This window comes from Watersipora subatra, chromosome 8 (genome assembly GCF_963576615.1).
Source record: "Watersipora subatra chromosome 8, tzWatSuba1.1, whole genome shotgun sequence".
Classification (NCBI taxonomy): Eukaryota; Metazoa; Bryozoa; class Gymnolaemata; order Cheilostomatida; family Watersiporidae; genus Watersipora; species Watersipora subatra.
Genome location: NC_088715.1, coordinates 52,659,936 through 52,678,119, shown reverse-complemented (window position 1 = coordinate 52,678,119; position 18,184 = coordinate 52,659,936). Strand labels below are relative to the sequence as shown.

Here is an 18,184-nt window from a genome sequence, read left to right as displayed (position 1 = left end):
TGTCACTGTGATGATCTTGAGAGGTATAAAAGGGAGAGAGACTGCCATCTTCAGCGGAAGCACCAGCAGCTGCACAGCCATACACCTCCAAGAGCAAAACACTATTCATTCACTGTAAGTATTTTAGAAGTATTCGGTGAGTTTTATACTGTGTTTAGCTTTTCAGCATGTTTTATGCTGAGTTTTTTCTAACTAAAGCTTGGCAAAATACAAATCACGGTTTTTGGAAGAATTCGACAATTTCAAAATAGCTGAATCTAAAACTATTGTCTAAAATGGAAATTTAGTAATAAAAATCAACAATGGAAGACTTGCTTGAATATTTAGTACAATCTTTAATGTTTAGACATACAAATAAAAATTCCTAAGATAAGTTGTAAAATATAAGGAATAAAATGTGATTTGGAAAAAAATAACCAACTTGAATTTAGATTTGGATTGAATGTTTCTGCTCTCTTACATGTATTTTAAAGTTCTGGAGAGGTATCTCAAACAGATAAAAATTTATGAGTCAAGAACAAAGCTCATGAAACGGGAATTATCTCTTTGCTTACATTTTAATCAATGTACTAACATTCTTTTAACAATATTCATAAATTCTTTAAAACTGCTTTTTAAATTTTAGATGGAGAAAGGAGATATATCAACAGCAATAGCCAACAAAGCTAAAATTAAAGCGTTTGGCTATGGAACTGCCCTCATTGCTCTCTTCATGTTGGGTCTAATTGTCAGCAATATTATCATGTTCAACTACATGTATAACAAGTTTGATCAGGTGAGAATAACTCCAATTTCAGATTTTACTGGCTGAATATACTGGTAGAAATTGAACTGGTTGGTCAATTTTGTGTCACAAAAGAAACTTACTGTTCTTTAGGAGGCACAAAAGATTGGTGAACTTGAGGTGAAGTTGGCTCAACAAGGCATGGATCATGTAGAGCTTGCAGAAGATGAAGAACTGGTAAGATGAAAATATTTTTGTTTTGTATTTATATGAATTATTTTGCTAAAAATGAAAAGATCCATCTTATCTACATGCATATTAGAAACTGTTTACCTTCTGAATGATCAATGATGTAGAGTTGGTCCATGCAACTAGATAAAATAAAATAAGAAGTGTACTGTCATAAAATTTTTAATTGGCATTGTTTCGTTTTTTTCACATTCTCACCTTAGCTAACTGCAACTTATGACCTGTTGGCAAACTATGGGATTATATGTAAAATAAAAACAAGTTACTACTGAAGAAAAATAAAATTCTCTATTAGCAATAATAACTTAATTATCTTGCAGAGAGAAAAGAGAACATTTTCCAAAGGAGGTAACTGCAAATGTCCCAAGGGACCACCTGGGCCAAAGGTAAGAATTTGATTCATTCTATTTACATACTTGAACAAAATTTTTATTTCTTTTTTAGTACTTTATATTGTGAAGGTTTTAAAAAATGTAAAACTGGAAACAAAGTCTTGAGTTCATCATGTTGGCAAAACGCTTTTAGGGAAACACTGGCAGACCTGGAGATAAGGGAGATCAAGGAGCAAAGGGACATCCAGGTGTTGGCAAACCAGGTGTTGGAAAGCCTGGTCCTAAGGGAGACAGAGGATCAGATGGTCCCGGTGGTCCAAAAGGACCTAAAGGAGAACGCGGCCCCGCTGGCAATACTGGTGCAAAGGGAAATGCTGGTCCAAAAGGAAACAAAGGCCCAGCTGGTCCACGTGGAAATCCCGGAAATGATGGTGAAGATGGAATTGATGGCAAAGATGGTGCAAAGGGTGCTCAAGGAAATCCAGGAGGCCCTGGTCCTAAAGGTGCAACTGGAGGTAAAGGACCAGCTGGTCCTAAAGGAAACCGTGGACCAGCTGGCAAGCCCGGAAATGCAGGAAGCAAGGGAGAGCCTGGTGCACCTGGCCCTAAAGGTCCCCAGGGCAACCCAGGACCAGCTGGCAAAGACGGTGAAGATGGTGAGCGTGGTCCAGCTGGAGACAAAGGAAAAACTGGTCCAGCAGGACCTAAAGGAAACACTGGTATGAAAGGAAAAGATGGACCTGCTGGACCCAGAGGTAACCCTGGACCAAAAGGCAATACCGGACCCAAAGGTCCCAAAGGCCAAAAGGTATCATAAATTATGTTAACTCTCCCTCATGTGTTGCAAGTTAATGCAGCACCTCATTGTGATGCAAGCTTTATATCAATAGACCCTTTGTTAATATATATAGTTTTTAAGCCAATTTCTATCATACAAAACTAAACTATGATTAATGCATTGCAGGGTGAACCTGGACCAAAAGGATCTCACTACAAGTACGGAGGAGGTGACAACAAGGGAGACTACTAGAAATGAATCACATATATTGGCTTCTGAAGGACCTGAATACCATTTTTTTGACTGAACTGTTTTGCAATTTAAATATGTTATAGATTTAATTTGATATATATTTTTACTCTTTATGATTAATATATAATGGTAAGGAAAGCATAAAAAAATTGTTACTCACGGCTTAAGACTCATTTTAAAATCACAAAAGGGAAGGCATTTACAAAACATCACAAGACATCTCAACTAGATCATATTAGCAGATAATTAAAATGTTATGTAGATCAACATGGCTTTACAACAAGCAGTGTTGTACCCAAATACCAAATGATGCAGACAATCTGAAGGAAAAAAGGTTCTTGTGATACCCTTGAGCTTTGGCTGCTGAAACAGCTACAAACATTATAAGACATTTTCATGTAAATTGTTTTTTTATTTAGTGAAAAAAAGCTACATCTACAACTATAATAAATTTTTCAAATATGCTATATTTGAAATTAGATAGGATCTAACCGTCTTAGTAACGACCACGTTTTATACATTTTAATTTTGAAACATCCTGACAGTCAGATCACCTCAAAAACCACAAACAATTGCCAAGGATAGAAAAATATCAATACTTTCTCATAAAATCTACTAGAATTTTATGCAAGTTCACTTTTAACACCATGGTATTGACTGCTTGTTTCACTTTAGCTGGTCTAACATAGCCTTCAAAACAAAGCTTAGAAAAAATGACCAAGATGTATTCTGGCTTCTACAAATTCTAAATGCTGTTTGCCTGATGATAGTATAACAATATTAACTTTTGAAAATCCCATATCTTTATACTTCAAGCTCAAAATAAACAGAAGTAAAAACCAGAAAGCATTTTATTGCTGAATATAGCTGTTAATAATTTGTTTGATCACAATAAAATTTTGTAATTGAACAAATAAAAATCTACAAAGCAACTACTAGAAGCTCTCCGAGCACTTATTTTGTAGCCACCATTGATATGCATTGAATTAGCAGCAGCTATCTCTGAAGAAACTCTATAAGGTTTTAATAGTTATCCTAAACATATTTGTGTTGGTTATTGAAGGCTAAAGCAAAACACTCAAAACAGCTGGTTATTTTCTATTTTTATTACTGCAAGTCATAAAACGCTATGAAAATTTAATCTTTTTGTCGTGGGTTTCCAACACCAGCACTGTTGTTGCTAAATGAACTTAATATACATTATAAATAAATGAATTAGGATAATGTGGGGTAAAAAATTTTATAGTTTGTATGAGTACATTGTGATTATAGAAACTGGTTACTCTTTTTGCTATTTTTTATTCAAAGTTGCGACAATTAAGCTTTTGGTAAAGTTAGAGTTATCTGGACATGCTGGTGAGACAAGCTTTGCATACATAAAAAAGAATCTTGCACAAATTCCATTAGTTTGCATTAAGCAGGCATGTGAAAGCTGTGGGGTGTACTAAATTTAAGATGGTAATGTGAAAGGTCTTGTTGGCAAAGTAATAAAAATCACTGAGTCAAAAATTACAAAAACTTCTTTTTGGATGCTTTTATTGATGCTACCAAAGTGTTACTATTTCAACAAGGGCTGTTTTGTGTATGGATCTTAGGCTACATCTTGCAATATTTAGCAGCAGTTGTGGAGCTCTCTGCAGCTCTTCAAGTTTAGAGGTTATGAAAAAACAAGAGCTTAGCCAAAGCTGTTCTCATAAAAAGAAAACTTTTTTGCATTGCAAGCTCAAAATCACCCCTATTGCAATTGAAATAGCATATTACTCACATAAAACCGGCAAGTTTCATTTTGAAAAGTGTGAAACTGTTATAAAAACACTCACCGTTTAAACAGCTCAAACGGTACATTCTCCATCTTTTAAATCAGTGATAATCAAGAGAGGGAAAATATTAATGTTGCAAGATGGTAGTTTTTTTGTTGAAAACGCAATAAACTGCATCCAACAGAAATAACTCTCAGTTTTAAGCCTCTTTAAATATAAATCACTATGTAAGATAATATGAAGCCAATACTTTTGTTAGTAAAAAATGACAAGTATTTCTAGGCTAACAAGTCATGTTATCTTGGCTTTTATCAATTAATGACAATCTGGCTTCTATTAAATTTGGTAAAAAGTAACCCTTTAGTAATTTAGTAAAAGGTAACCCTTAGAAAGCATGCTATGAAAAATGTATATACTTAAAACTAGCATGACTTAGAACATCTGTGGTAGATTAGATGAGTTAAATAAAAGTATACTTATGAAAACAACTGCATCTTTTGAAAAGAAGCAGTTGTTTTGATTTGAATAGGAAAATGCCCTAGGAAATTTAAACATGTCCAAGAGTGTGTGAGCAAACTAAAAAAACATTCTTTTGAGCTTACAACAGTTTAGAATAAATACAATTAAGTTATTTTCAGTTAGTCTTTAGCTATTCAAAAACTAGTTTGATGTGAACAAACAACACCAACGTTTAACTTTACATTTTCTTTAAAATGAGAAAACAGATTGCATTTCTTTAATTAGGAATGAGCTAGGATTAACTATAAATCAGACACAGAGTATTCTACATGTAGGTTAAGACTATATTTGACAGAACATATGACTTTGATATTTGGGACTAGTATCTCAGCCTTTACTATTATGGTAGAATAATAATAGTAATCTCAGCTTTTACTATGGTAGAACAATGGCTATAAGCTTCAAAGCAATAACAACCTCTATACGGACTGATTTTAGCTAAAGATTTTCTCTATGATTGTCAAGGACACAGGTGAACCCTACAAAACATTTTTGCCCAAGCATGTCTAGACATGTCTAGACATTTTTGCAGGAGCGACGGCAATCTAAAAATTGAAAATGTGAAAGTTTTTTTTGTTTATTCTATATAAGATTAAAATCCTCTTTGCCCACGTAATGAATATTCATAGTCAATGAAGTAACAGCCCGTTAATGTCATATTTATAGTAACAGTCCATCTTAGGTCGGTACAACGTGCATACAACGCCGACACAAGTAATTAACAACGCATGCGCCACAACGTGACACTGTTAACACATTAATATTATTAATAATATTAATGTGTAATAATAATAGTAGTAATAATATTATATTATTAATCAATATTTTATTTATATTTATAGTCTGTTAATGAAGCAGGTTTAAAACATTACACAAAGTATTCTATTTATTATCTGTTGACATAGTATGTGCGGTGCGATGATAGTGTGAGCGCGTTGTGTCTGCAATGTTTGTGCAAGTGCCATGTATGTGCGTCGTGCATGCGTTGTATGCGCGTTGTACCGACCTAAGATGCACCGTTACCCTATTTATGTAATGTAAACACAGGAAACAATTCGAGTAAGAATCGCCCAGCAATCACAATTTACCTACTGCTATTTTTATATGATGACCAAGTTCTACAGTGATCAATAATATCAACAATTTTTTGGATTTCAGTAACAGCTGTTTTAAAAACATATAAAACCATTCACATATGTTGAAACAATAAACTTCAAGCTAAAACCTGTGTTGGCATTTGCAGCTAAAATAGACAAAACAAAAAATCAATAAGGTTGATCATTAATAAGCCAACATTTAATATTCTTAGGCATTTCTAAAGGAGCATATACAATCTAATTTTAAAACTAAGCACCGCTATTTTTATTTGAATGCTGCCACTAAACTTGGAGTTATATTAGCAAAAAATCTTAGTTTAGCCCTATATCTGCAACCAGCTTAGGCTAGTAGAAGACTGTGCCTTTTTGTATTTACGCTTGCTATATAACTTGCTATATAACTAAAAGCTATGTCTAGAGCAGAGGAGACAGACTCTATCCTGCATTAGTTGCTCACACGCATCTCTGTTTAAACTTAAAATGTTTTTTATTTCAAAAACTAAATCAGCTTGAGTTCTATTTTTCCCCAAATACTCTTTTTCTGTAATGAAAAATGTATTAAATTATTAACTAATTCATATCAACATTATATAGGATTTCTAACTACTTTCACTTTAGTAAAAGACAACGTTATATCGGCTTGAGGCTATCATATACTATACCATACTATTCCAAACTATTACATATTCTGCCAAACCATGCTATTAAGATATAATAAATCCAACTAAATCCACTTTAACAGAATATAGCATTATAACAGCTTGAAACGATTGTATAATACGTAAAAACCGAAGCTTCCTATCAAGCCTGTTTGAATAAAACTCAACTTTGTTGAAGCATTTTTATTTATTAGATTATTACTTATTATATCAGCAGGATTTATTGGTGAAACATAACTTTTAGCTTTAAGCATCTTTTCCACCTACATATATTAATACCTGGTTACACATATTCTTGATTTTCCTTTTTGAATGTTGATAAATTGTAGGTACATCACTAAAGCGTTTACCCAAAAAAAATGCTTGCAGCATTTTTAAAATAACATGAGTATGCTTATATTTTGAAAACAATTTTTCATCGTTTTTTTAACTATGGAGGAGTTGAAAAAACAGACTGAATAGCGCAGTGCTAGCAATAAAGCTCCCAATTTTATATTTTATGCAAAATTTTGTAGTTAGTCGCATGATGACAAAAATGCATATCGCTCTGACTTATCTTTTCATGTAATTTTGTGGAACTTGTTTAACCTTTAGATTGGCAATGTAAAAGAGCTGAATGAGCTACATTGCTCTCATGAAATAGCACTCGTAGTATGCATTCCTAAAATATAAGTTTATTAAAAGTTATTTATCTACAAATTTTTCTGTCTATCCTCAGCTATTCCTATAGAGGAAATTAACTAACAAGTTATTGCATAATATGATAACATTTTTAATGCTACCTTATTAAAATGCTACCACTGCAGTAGCAGTTTCGCATAAGTTTTTTGTAATATTTTTGGTCACTTGTGACATTTGGTAACTTAAACTCAACACTTAAACAACTTAAACACTATCATCCTCTGGGCTTTTGTGATAGTCAAAACATGCTGTAAAAGTTTTTCATGCCTTTTTGAAAAAAATATGGATCTAAATGATTAGACCATGCTGAAACGAAACTGTATAGTAATGAGCATCTATATTTGATATGTGCTTTACCGTGAAACCCAAAGAGGTTGTCATAAACTAGTGCTACGAAAGGTTTTATATTGAGCTTTTTATTGGCCTTTCAATTTACATAATAGCGTCACATGTTTAAACAATAACCACGTCGAGTTGATTACGTCAACAAAATAAAGGAATTCCAACCTACAGCAACTTTTTAACTGTTTGTTCTTAGGCTTTTAAGAGCTTGTTATCACATTTCCACATATTTTGAACCTACAACATAGCAGAGTAAGACATGGTAAATCTGTTGATACCAAATAACTGTAATGTGAATTTTGTTGCAAGTCAAACTTTGAATAAACATACTAAAATTGATCTAAGCTATGTATTAACCTCTTGATTTACAATTTAAAATCTTCAAAAACCGGTAGTGTTATGCAGGGCTAACTTCACGGAATTAACTTGTTTGTTTACAAATCAGTGGTTCTCATGCGTAATCACAGTGTTCTGATTCCCAACAGTTTCCTTTGCTCTGTAATTAAAGCAGTTTTATTAAAAAAATGCAATATGATTTTTTAACATTCGAGATGTACAGTGCTGGACAAAAGTTTGAACTCATCATATATTATTGACTATTTTGTAAATGTATTAGAGGTTATTGGCTTTAATTCTCTTCAAACCATGGCAAATTATATATCAAGCTGTTCAGAAACATGTTGGCTATACAATAATACAAGTTTCAATTTTATTTTAAACATATCAAAAATGATCAGGAGGGATTTCCGGAATCATATATGTAAGTGTGAGTTTTAATGTGCAAAATGAGTTTTGTATAAAAAACGCAGTGTTAAAAGAACAAAATCAATACAATGCCTGAATCCACAACGTATTATAAAACTTTTTATAAAAAACATAACCTTGCCTATTAATGTGAGTTCTTTTGTTGCTTTTTGGGAAGCCTCCACTAAACCCCCGACACTGACTCATCCAACTTTTAGAGTTTAATGGAACTGAAGTTGAGACCCACTGTATAGAGACAAACGTCGCCAAGCCAACAAATTTGAGTGATTGAAAGGAGTTATTAGCCCTTGTTAAGAGGTGAGACGACATCAAGTTCTGCGCTTTTGAAACATTTTGTTTGTGCTTTTTACTCCCTCTACAAAATTACAAAATTTGGTTTGCTAGCTATCAAAGAACAGATAAGCTTAGCTATTCAGTAGTCAAGTGTTCACACAAACTACAGCTGTAGCAGATAGCTGCGTGTAACAGTTTTGTTAATAGTTGAGCAGAGAACAGTGTCGGCTGTCAGGTGTACTTTTACCTGTCAAAGGAAAAGTGACAGCTATAATCAATAGAGAAGTAAGCACAGCATAAAATTTTTTCATCTTAGTTAATTCTACTAACAGACCGCGAGTGAGCTAAAGTAGTTTTTTTTCTATTAGGATAAAATTAACAAATTGAGAAACAAATCCGCAGATACAAATTTACTGCTGGAGAAATTTATAGGCTGAATTACACCAAATTTAAAAAAAGGTGGTGTGAACTAGTTGTGTTATATTTGTAATTTTGTGAAAGTTTTTTCGCCTTTAGATTAACAATGTGAGCAAGCCCTATGAGCTATACTGCTCCAATAAAACAGCACTCGTAATATTTATTCTAAAATATGAGTTTATCAAAAGATATTCATTTACACCTTTTGCTGTCTATCTGTAGCTAATCTTATAGCAAAATTATCTAGCAAATTATTACATCATACGAGTATTTTTGATGCTACTTAAATAAAATTTTATAGCTACAAGACAAAGATACAAAAACACCGAGGAGGTCAAAAAACAGGTGTGGCTAACAGCTATAAAAGGTGATTATTTAAAAGCTGTCTAGGAAAGAAGTGCTAAAAAGATTTGCAGGGCTAACACTTGTTTTTACAAGTGTATAAATACCTGTTACAATGCTTCTTCATATTTTGTGATTCCTAATTTCAGTTAAGATTTAAACTAGAATTATTACAAGAAGTCAATTTGATAGTCAAAATAAAATGATCAAAATCTTTTCACTAACACTAATTCCCACTATTTGTATCACGACATTCATTACTGAATACTGTTTTTGATTAGCATGTATGCAGCATACACACAGGTTTTAGATGCAATCTTCAGTTTTTAGACATCAAATATCTAATAATAAAGGTAGCTCATTGTCTTTAAGGGCATTTAGACACTGATCTTAACTGTTCATATCAAAATTCATAATTTTAAAACATAATTTTTAAAAGAGCTCCAACTTTTTTCATTAGGATTTGATACAGAGGGATATCAGCTTGTAGCAGTTTATGACAGAACAGAAAACGTATAGCTCTAGCACAAGAGTGATAGATCTAATAGAAAGGGATAGACCTTTTGGTTTTACACCTATCTTTCTGAGCTAAGCTGAGTTAATGGCCTTGTAATAATTCATATTTTACAATTTTTAGCAACAAGCGAAACCAATCAATTTTGAGCAAAGATGATTAAATTCTGGTAATTTTCTAATATCAGTCTAATCAAATTATTTTTTAATCATTTTTTTAATCATTTTTGCTATCATGACCTGAGGCAACATGAGAACTTTGAAATCCAGATGTTCCTATATCTCCTTTGTCACCCTTTTTAACTTTGCTTCCAGCAGGTCCTTTATAATCTGTTGCTCCTCTGTTACCTTCAGGTCAACTTGTTTTTGTTGGTCCCTGTTGGTCTCTGTTGTCCAGTTTTTCCAGGACTACAAGCAGCACTCTTCTTACCATCTTTACTGTTATTACCATTTTTTCCAGCGGTTCCATTTTGTCCTTTAGGCACTGGAACTTCTTGGGAACCATGAGTTCTAGGAGGACCTTTACCATCTGAACTCCCGCTTTTACTGGTTGGTCCTTTAGGGCCAGAGTTGCCTGGTTTGCTTTTATCTCACTTAAGTCATTTTGGCCCCGGTGTCCTTAGACCAGGCAAACTATTGCCATTGAATCCCTTAAAATACTGTTGATTTGGTTTCTTTTGACTTCCTGAGAGCCTTAAAGAGTAAAAATTGAAATGTTTTTACGCTACACTTTTATAAAAAAAACTTTAAGTTTCTTCAACGTATCTCTTGTAAAGACTAATCACCTTAGGTCCAGCAGAACCTGCCTTGCACTCACAATCTTTAGTTCCAGCTTTAGCAGCTTTTTTCGCTCTCTATAAAATTAAAAAGAGGATAAAGCCTACAATAACCATACACAATAACCATAATAGTTAATTTTCTTCCGCTACATGGTCAAAAAAACAAACAAAACTTGGTGTTTATAATTTTAGTAAGATTTTAACAAAAATAAAATTTGTTTTTACTTAAAAATCTGAAAGGAAGTTAAAAATATTTTAAAAATAAAACTTCGTAAACCTTATACTAACTTTCTCCTGGCTTCAAATATGCATTGAATCAAATTACAATTCATGGAGTTTCTATTGTTTAGACCGTAGTTTTAGTGAACCTACATGTAAATAAAAACTATTTTACACTCACTAATATCAAATCCTAGACTTAATGATTGCCTAAAAAGCAGTGTAATTTTCATCAACTCAGCTTCTAATAAACATAATATGGAAGCTCTTCAATTTACCAGAAAAATGACAGCTTTCTATCCATTTGTTAGGTATAGTTCGAATTTAATAACTCGTTGGCTACCTTAAAACTGAAGACTATAAACATATTTCTAACAACACTTTTTTGCTAAAAAGCAGGTCTAAAACTCAACGGTTAAAACGAGTAAAATAAATAAAAAATGTAAAATAATCCCACGACCAAACGAGCGGAGCAAATGTTTGAGAGTTTTATAATAAATGCATGTGCATACAACTCACGAAATTATTCATCAACAATGTCGCAAACCCTTGCACCAAAATCTCATCAACAAATTTAACCATTTTTCTGTGGAGTCGTTTAAGTGTAATAATGATACAAAACACATATAAACCTATTTAAATATATTACAAAGTATTTGAAAAGTGTCTACAGTATCTTAAAACTTACCCATCTGAATGAATTATACACAAATAGACAGATTAATTTGGCCAAAAACCGTTATTAAAACTTGCCAAGCCTTACTTTTATCAGAATTAAGACTGGCAATTGAAACGCCCAGCAACAGAGAATAGAACCATTAAGTTGTGTGCATTTCACGAAAAAATAAAATGCACATTTCACCAGTCTATAGCATTGCCGAATTGCCGAAGTTTTCTGTAATTAACGTATGAGTACTGAAATATAATTGTTTTTTTTTGCCGATTTCAAAGTAACTGACATTTTAAACACTTTTGAGTACTTTGGTATTCTAACTGATGTCCAACGCAGTGAAAGTAAAGGAAATGACGATGATATCTTTTTCTAACGATTCTTATGAGATTATTACAATATTTAATTATAAGTTTGGATGACTATTGAAGTGTTATAGTCGCACTAACAACATCGGTAATGGGCAATATGTTACAGTTATTATTTTTTCTGAATAGTTTTGTTAAATAGATTTTCTAAAAATCTATGTAAATATCACAACTTCTTGATATTGTTAGCTATGACGTTTTGAAATGTAAACAAAATTGTGCATTGGTTTTTTATTATTACTGTATTCCCACGTCCAACAAGAGCAAGGCGATTGGTTGGGAGATTTATGATAAATGCACATGTGCACACAACTCACGAAAATTATCCATTAACGGCCGTCACAAACCCTTGTACTGAAATCTCATCAATAAATTTAACCATCGTTTTGTAAAGTCGTTAAAGTATAATAACGATACAAAACACATTTAAGCCTATTTAAATATGTTACCAAGTCTTTGTAAATTGTCAAGATTTTCTTAAAACTTACCCATCTGAAAGGATTATACACAAATAGACAGATTTATTTGGCCGAAAATTGCCACAAAACGTTTGAAAAGGTCGGTTTGCAATTACGACAATGATCTTTTTACCAACAGCTTTTGGTGTAGCCTGACACATTCCATCTCAAAATCGTTTTAATCAACCGAATATTGTTTACATGTATATAAGTTGTATTGACATAGCAGATGATTTGTCAATTTTTTATGGGCAAACAAATAATAAATTATTTTAAATAAATCTAGTCATCCTCACTCGCTTCTTTTCACGTCTCACTGTCCTTACTTCTCATTAAGGGCGGCTCGGTTAGTTTTCAATTGTATTTCATTCCGCACTACTTTTGAACTTGTCTAGCAAATTCTTTATATGTACTCTTTTCTTGAAATAGTATTAAATGGCGCAGTCAAGAAAGGTAAACAGGTTACCACATTTCTAGTTTTTTCTAGAAACCACTGGCATCTAAATTTTGAATTTTTCTTCCCAGCTGAGCTAGACACGTTGCTCGCTAGTCTGTGTGCTAGAATTTGCTTAGCCAAAATTCTTTTATTGTTTGAGGCAGTATAATGTAATATAATTTTTAGCATTGTATCGCGGAAGTTTTTCAAAAGAAATTTTGAGCTAGTTTAGGAGTTTTCCACTCATGATGCAAATAAAAGCAGATAGCACAACTACTACGCAAACACACTCTTATCTTCTATTAGGTAGCAAGTATGGCCCATTTGAGCGACAGGTGAATGTTGCTATTGACAAACTGGCCAAGCCAGTGAGTAGATCTATGTTTTATTCAGCGCAAATGAAGACATTCACAATTTTTTAAGCTGGTTAAATGATTTGCACGTGGAGTTCTTTCTTGGACTTTATTCTTGCAGTATGTGGAGTCTGTTGAATTTTTCTAGCAGTACCCACGCAGACTAAGCAGTACATAAAGTGAAATTGTACTCATAAACTTTTACAATCACCTAAAAAAAACTTGTAGCAGTTTACTACCTATATGAGGGTCATTGAGTGCAAGTTGTTTTTGCCCACATGGCTGAATCCTAGACAGATGAGTGATCAGGAAGCAACGGTGAAATTGAGTTTTCCTTAAAATGGTACAAATATGATTTAGCAGAAAAAAATCACTTTGACTTTTATTGCTCATTAGTTTATTTGTAATATAAAACATAAAACTGTTTAAAAAAATCACAAATAATTCCATGATCCAGAAAGAGACCAAATGACTAGCATCAGTGTTCAACTGTCACCTTTTAAGCTCTTCAGTTGTCAGTTGTCTCCTCATGTCACTGCTGAGGTAGCGATAGAAAGATTACTTTGGTCCTTTGTCACCCTGCAACATGTGGGAATTGTATTAGATCCCTTTCATTTACTTTTCTCAGATCAGAAACAAGATAAATTTAATATAACTACTCGAACAACTAAACCATCTAGAATTTGCACTGTTTTAGTTTTTGAGAAGGTTCCTAGTTTTGTTTAAAATAATCTGTTGAATTAAACGTATAAACTTTATACGAACGCTAATGAAAAAAGTGGCAAGTTTTATAAATAAATTGGCAGTTCATAGACTCTAAAACTATCAGATCCTGGAAACTCTCATCTGTAAACTTTACCTTTTGGCCTTTAGTGCCTTTAAGTCCAGTGGTGCCTTTAGGTCCAGGGTTGCCTCTGGGCCCAGCAGGACCAGTCTTCCCCTTTGCACCAGCATTTCCTTTAGGACCTGCTGGACCATTCTTTCCATTGCCACCAGCTGGTCCGGGCTTTCCAGCGCTACCATTTTTCCCTGCAGGTCCGTAATTACCCTTTGGACCAGCAGGACCACGTGCCCCAGTTGCTCCTTTACCACCCGCTTTACCAGGGCTGCCAGCTGGACCACGATTGCCTTTGGGACCAGTCGGACCTTTGCTTCCAGCAGCTCCTTTAGAACCAGGACTCCCAGCTTTTCCAAGAGCACCATTCGCACCACTTTTACCACTAGATCCATCCTTACCCGCTTTTCCAGGCTGCCCTGAAGGACCAGGTTTGCCTGCGTTTCCTTTTGGTCCTGCATTTCCCTTTGCACCGGTTTTACCAGATGATCCTTGCTGACCTTGGGGACCCTTTGGACCCGCAGGTCCATCAGCACCTCTATTACCTTTTGGACCGGGTTTACCAACACCTGGTTTACCAGTGCCAGGACTTCCTTTTGCTCCTTGAGCTCCTTTAGCTCCAGGTTTACCAGCGGGACCCTAAATAATTAATTGATAGACATATGGATTCTGAAAAAGACAGCAATTCAAATCACTAGGATTTGAATTGTTACATTTTTTACATGAAGAGTGCTAGAGGCTGCAGCCAACCGCTTACCTTTGCTCCAGATGGTCCTTTAGGACATTTGCAGTCTGCAGCAGCTCTCTTTTCTCTCTGCAAAAACATAGTTCAGTAATTGATCAAATTTTTACCTTCATAAACAAATTTTATGTTAGTACAAATAACAATTTTTCAAATGTTTAAGATTTTGCGAAAGTAATAAAATGTTACATGGACATTTCATTTCTTTGCTTCATTGGTTTGATGAATGTTTAACTATTCTTGATTTTCTAAATACCTGCTGTTTTTACGATTTAATTTAAAGGAAAAAAAATCAAAACTGAAAAAGATTTTGTAAACTCCAATTGAATAATTACGCAAAAAAAAATTTTTGTTATTTAATTTTTTAAATCCTTCAAGCGGTTTATAATATTTACAGATTTTCATTAAATAAAGAATCTATAATGAAGTGAGACTTTCTAAAGAGCAGTTAAAGTATATAAAAGTTGAAAGAGTAGTAACTTACAACTTCAGCATCTTCTGCAAGTTCGACATGCTTCATTCCTTGTTGAGCCATTTTCACCTCTAATTCACCAAGTTTTTGTGCCTCCTACAGAACAGTAAGCTTCTTTTGTGACACAAAATTGACCAATCAGCCTAATTGCTATAAGTATATTCAGCCATTAAATTCTGAAGTTGGAGTTATTCTCACCTGATCAAACTTGTTATACATGTAGTTGAACATGATAACGTTGCTGACAACTAGCCCTAGCATAAAGACAACAATGAGTGCAGTTCCATAGCCAAACGCTTTAATTTTAGCTTTGTTGGCTATTGCTGTTGACATGTCTTCCTTCTCCATCTAAAATTATAGGCACATTTTAATTTGGCAGCTCCTTCACATGAGGCTTAGAGGTTTGTAAACTGAAACTTGAAATTTCTAAGAATAAAATTATTTATTTAGGAATTAAAAACTGACAAACCGCTTATTAAAAACAATTCAACAATGTTGTGACTTTTCCATGAGTTTGTTTAAGGCTTTTTAAAATTTAAGGAAAACTAGCTAATCAGATGCTCAACTTCCCCTTTTTTGTTAAACATAAAATTTCATTCGACAAAAATAGAATATGTAAATTTATAGTTTTAAACATGATAAAAGCAGTTTTTGTTTGTCTGTCTGTTTGTGTGTCTAAAGTCATGCTGAGATTTTTATTGAATAAAATCTTTAGTGAAAAAAATTGCCATTTGCAGGATTTGAACCCAGAGAATCAATTCCAAATGCAACCACACTACCATTACACCATTTAAGAACCCTAATTATTTGCTCGATAATTCTCATTATATCAATTACTTAGGAAGATTTCTCACACTGCACTGGACAGGCAAGATTACCACTGTTTATAATTTATCTTAGTTATAGTGACATAGGTTAACTGTTAACATAATTTCTAACTAAAAGTTCTCAGAAACACAGATATTTTTTACAAAAATATTCAATGCCAGATATTTTTTACTTACACGGTCCATTACCGAAAGGGGTACTTACAGTAAGTGTAGAGCTGCTCGCTAGAATCGAAAACTGTAAACTGGCTGTTGCTCTGCTGGAGGAGATATTTGCTGGGCCTTATATATCTTCAAAACTTATGTTAATGAGAAGCCGTTACCAAGGATACAATTACACAAGGCTGCTGTCATGAACGTCACAATCGAGAAACATTTCATAGCGTGATTAATTCTATTTTAAGTAGGTTATATATTCGCTTTAGCCAGCAGATACGTAGTCTTGACATGTGGCTCTGAGCTAAATTTTCTCCTTTGATGTTGTGAGGCTAATAAATGTTGGAAGATGTCTTTTTGTGAACTTGGCGTGTTTGCAAATACAAATCAAGCGGAATTTCTCATTTAAAATACTTCAAATAAAATTTACTAAACAGGCAATTATTCAGTGATCTACCTTTATAAGCAGTATGAGACACAGATGCCATGATGGTGAGCCTCACTGAAAATACTCTTTTTGGCACGAATTTAAATAGAGTTGTTTGCAAAAACCAGCAATCTTTGCATGTATATATGTAAAACTTATTATTGTCTTGAGTAATCATAAACAAACCATGTTTTTGTTACATGACAAAAGTGTATATGAAACATCATTAAAATATAAACGACTAACTAAAGATAACACTGCTAATATGCATAAATTGTTTAATGTCAAAATCCACTATAATCCCGATTGATAAATTTTTTCAATCTGAGAGAGAGCAACTTTCGACTGTCTTAAAGTATTTTTGTTTATAAGTGATCCATTGTAGAAACATACAAAAATGTCTGTTTAAAAAAGTGTTCTTTGTATAATAAGGAATATGTCATTTGTTCTCGATTAGCAGTTGTAAAAGCCATTTTGCTTTTGCCGAAGAAAAGAGACAAAACTATCATTAACAAATGTATTTTTTGTTACAACGAACTATTTTTTAAAACCACAAGTATATATTTTAGGATTTGCATTTTGTTTTTGTGTTTGTTTTTGTTTTGGACATATATAGAACATTTTTGTGTTTAATAACTATACGATTTATGACCAAGCTCGGACATACGTATTTCACGGCGGCTCCTAATGCTTTTCTTAGGATCTGTAATGTACCTGTATTTTTAGGCATTACATTTATATGACACCAGTAGCAAGTCCCCACCGCTGCCAAGAGTTCTTTTTTTCAAACAAACAGCCTATAAGTAGGTGTTTCAGAAGACAGTTTTTAGTAACAAGATGAAAACTGAAACTAAATGCTTTAGCAATCCGAGTAAAATCACAAGGCACACGTGTGTGAATGTTGGACAAATTCAGCTGGAAAATCTAGAAACCTATAGCGTTGATGTGATCTCAAGGCGCAAACAAACTAATGATATTTAGAGCTGGATGGCGGTAATCTGGGCTAAAACTTGCTCAACGAGCTCGTGCAGAGCAATTCCGCTAGACATTCTTTATCACAACTTGATCGCGCGCGAGATGCATTTTGATTGGCTGGTTTTTTCCCAGAATGCAGTTCAATGACTAGGAATTATTTTCTTCTGAGAATCAATGTTCTCCAATGTACATTAACAATATTTTGCTATTCTGTTACGATTGAAACATCATCAAAATGAACACCGAATTGTTCATTTGATTTAATAAAAGCACACCCAGTCCTGTACGTCACAACACCATAAAAGTTAAAAATAATCCTGTTGAAAACCAACATTTGTGAATCAATTTTTGCGTAGGTTGATCATTTTGAGAATAGTAAATATTTATTGTACTAAAAATAAAAAACTACTATGAAGTAAACTATATATTAAAATCATAAAATATTGCTGTTGAAAATACAAGAGCCGTTTCTTTTCTATTAATCCATGAAAGTGAGATAGGCCTAATAACAAAAGTGGAAGTTGTTTACCAAAATGTTTGCTGAGAAAGCACCATCTTGACTTAAATTTATTAATAACACTGGAAAAAAACTAGTGATGCAGAATTTTATTGACAGTTTGTGAGCGTGCTCTCATTATGGCTTGCTGGTAAATGACTCAATGTGTTTAGGCACCCACCAGCGATATCTCCGCACTACTCATGACACACACGATAAATTTGCCTAGCGTGTTTAAACCTTTACGGACACACACACACACATTCGC

At 33.5% G+C, this 18,184-nt stretch overlaps 1 protein-coding gene across 1 annotated transcript; it reads left to right on the top strand.

Moving 5' to 3' along the window:
• The first annotated feature begins 625 nt into the window (after positions 1–625).
• LOC137402714 (collagen alpha-1(I) chain-like) lies at positions 626–2,335 on the top strand. The gene is made up of 5 exons (XM_068089220.1): positions 626–775; positions 878–961; positions 1,294–1,359; positions 1,673–2,113; positions 2,270–2,335. Exons 1-5 carry the CDS (start codon positions 626–628, stop codon positions 2,333–2,335), a joined length of 807 nt encoding a protein of 268 aa, XP_067945321.1.
• Positions 2,336–18,184: the final 15,849 nt, after the last annotated feature.

Excerpts from the sequence above, each read along its gene's own strand:
- LOC137402714 (XM_068089220.1), top strand. The coding sequence starts at position 626 with ATGGAGAAAGGAGATATATCAACAGCAATAGCCAACAAAGCTAAAATT. Across the intron at positions 1,360-1,672 it reads AGGGACCACCTGGGCCAAAG|GGAAATGCTGGTCCAAAAGG; the intron begins GTAAGAATTTGA and ends ACTGGTGCAAAG. Across the intron at positions 2,114-2,269 it reads AAGGTCCCAAAGGCCAAAAG|GGTGAACCTGGACCAAAAGG; the intron begins GTATCATAAATT and ends AATGCATTGCAG.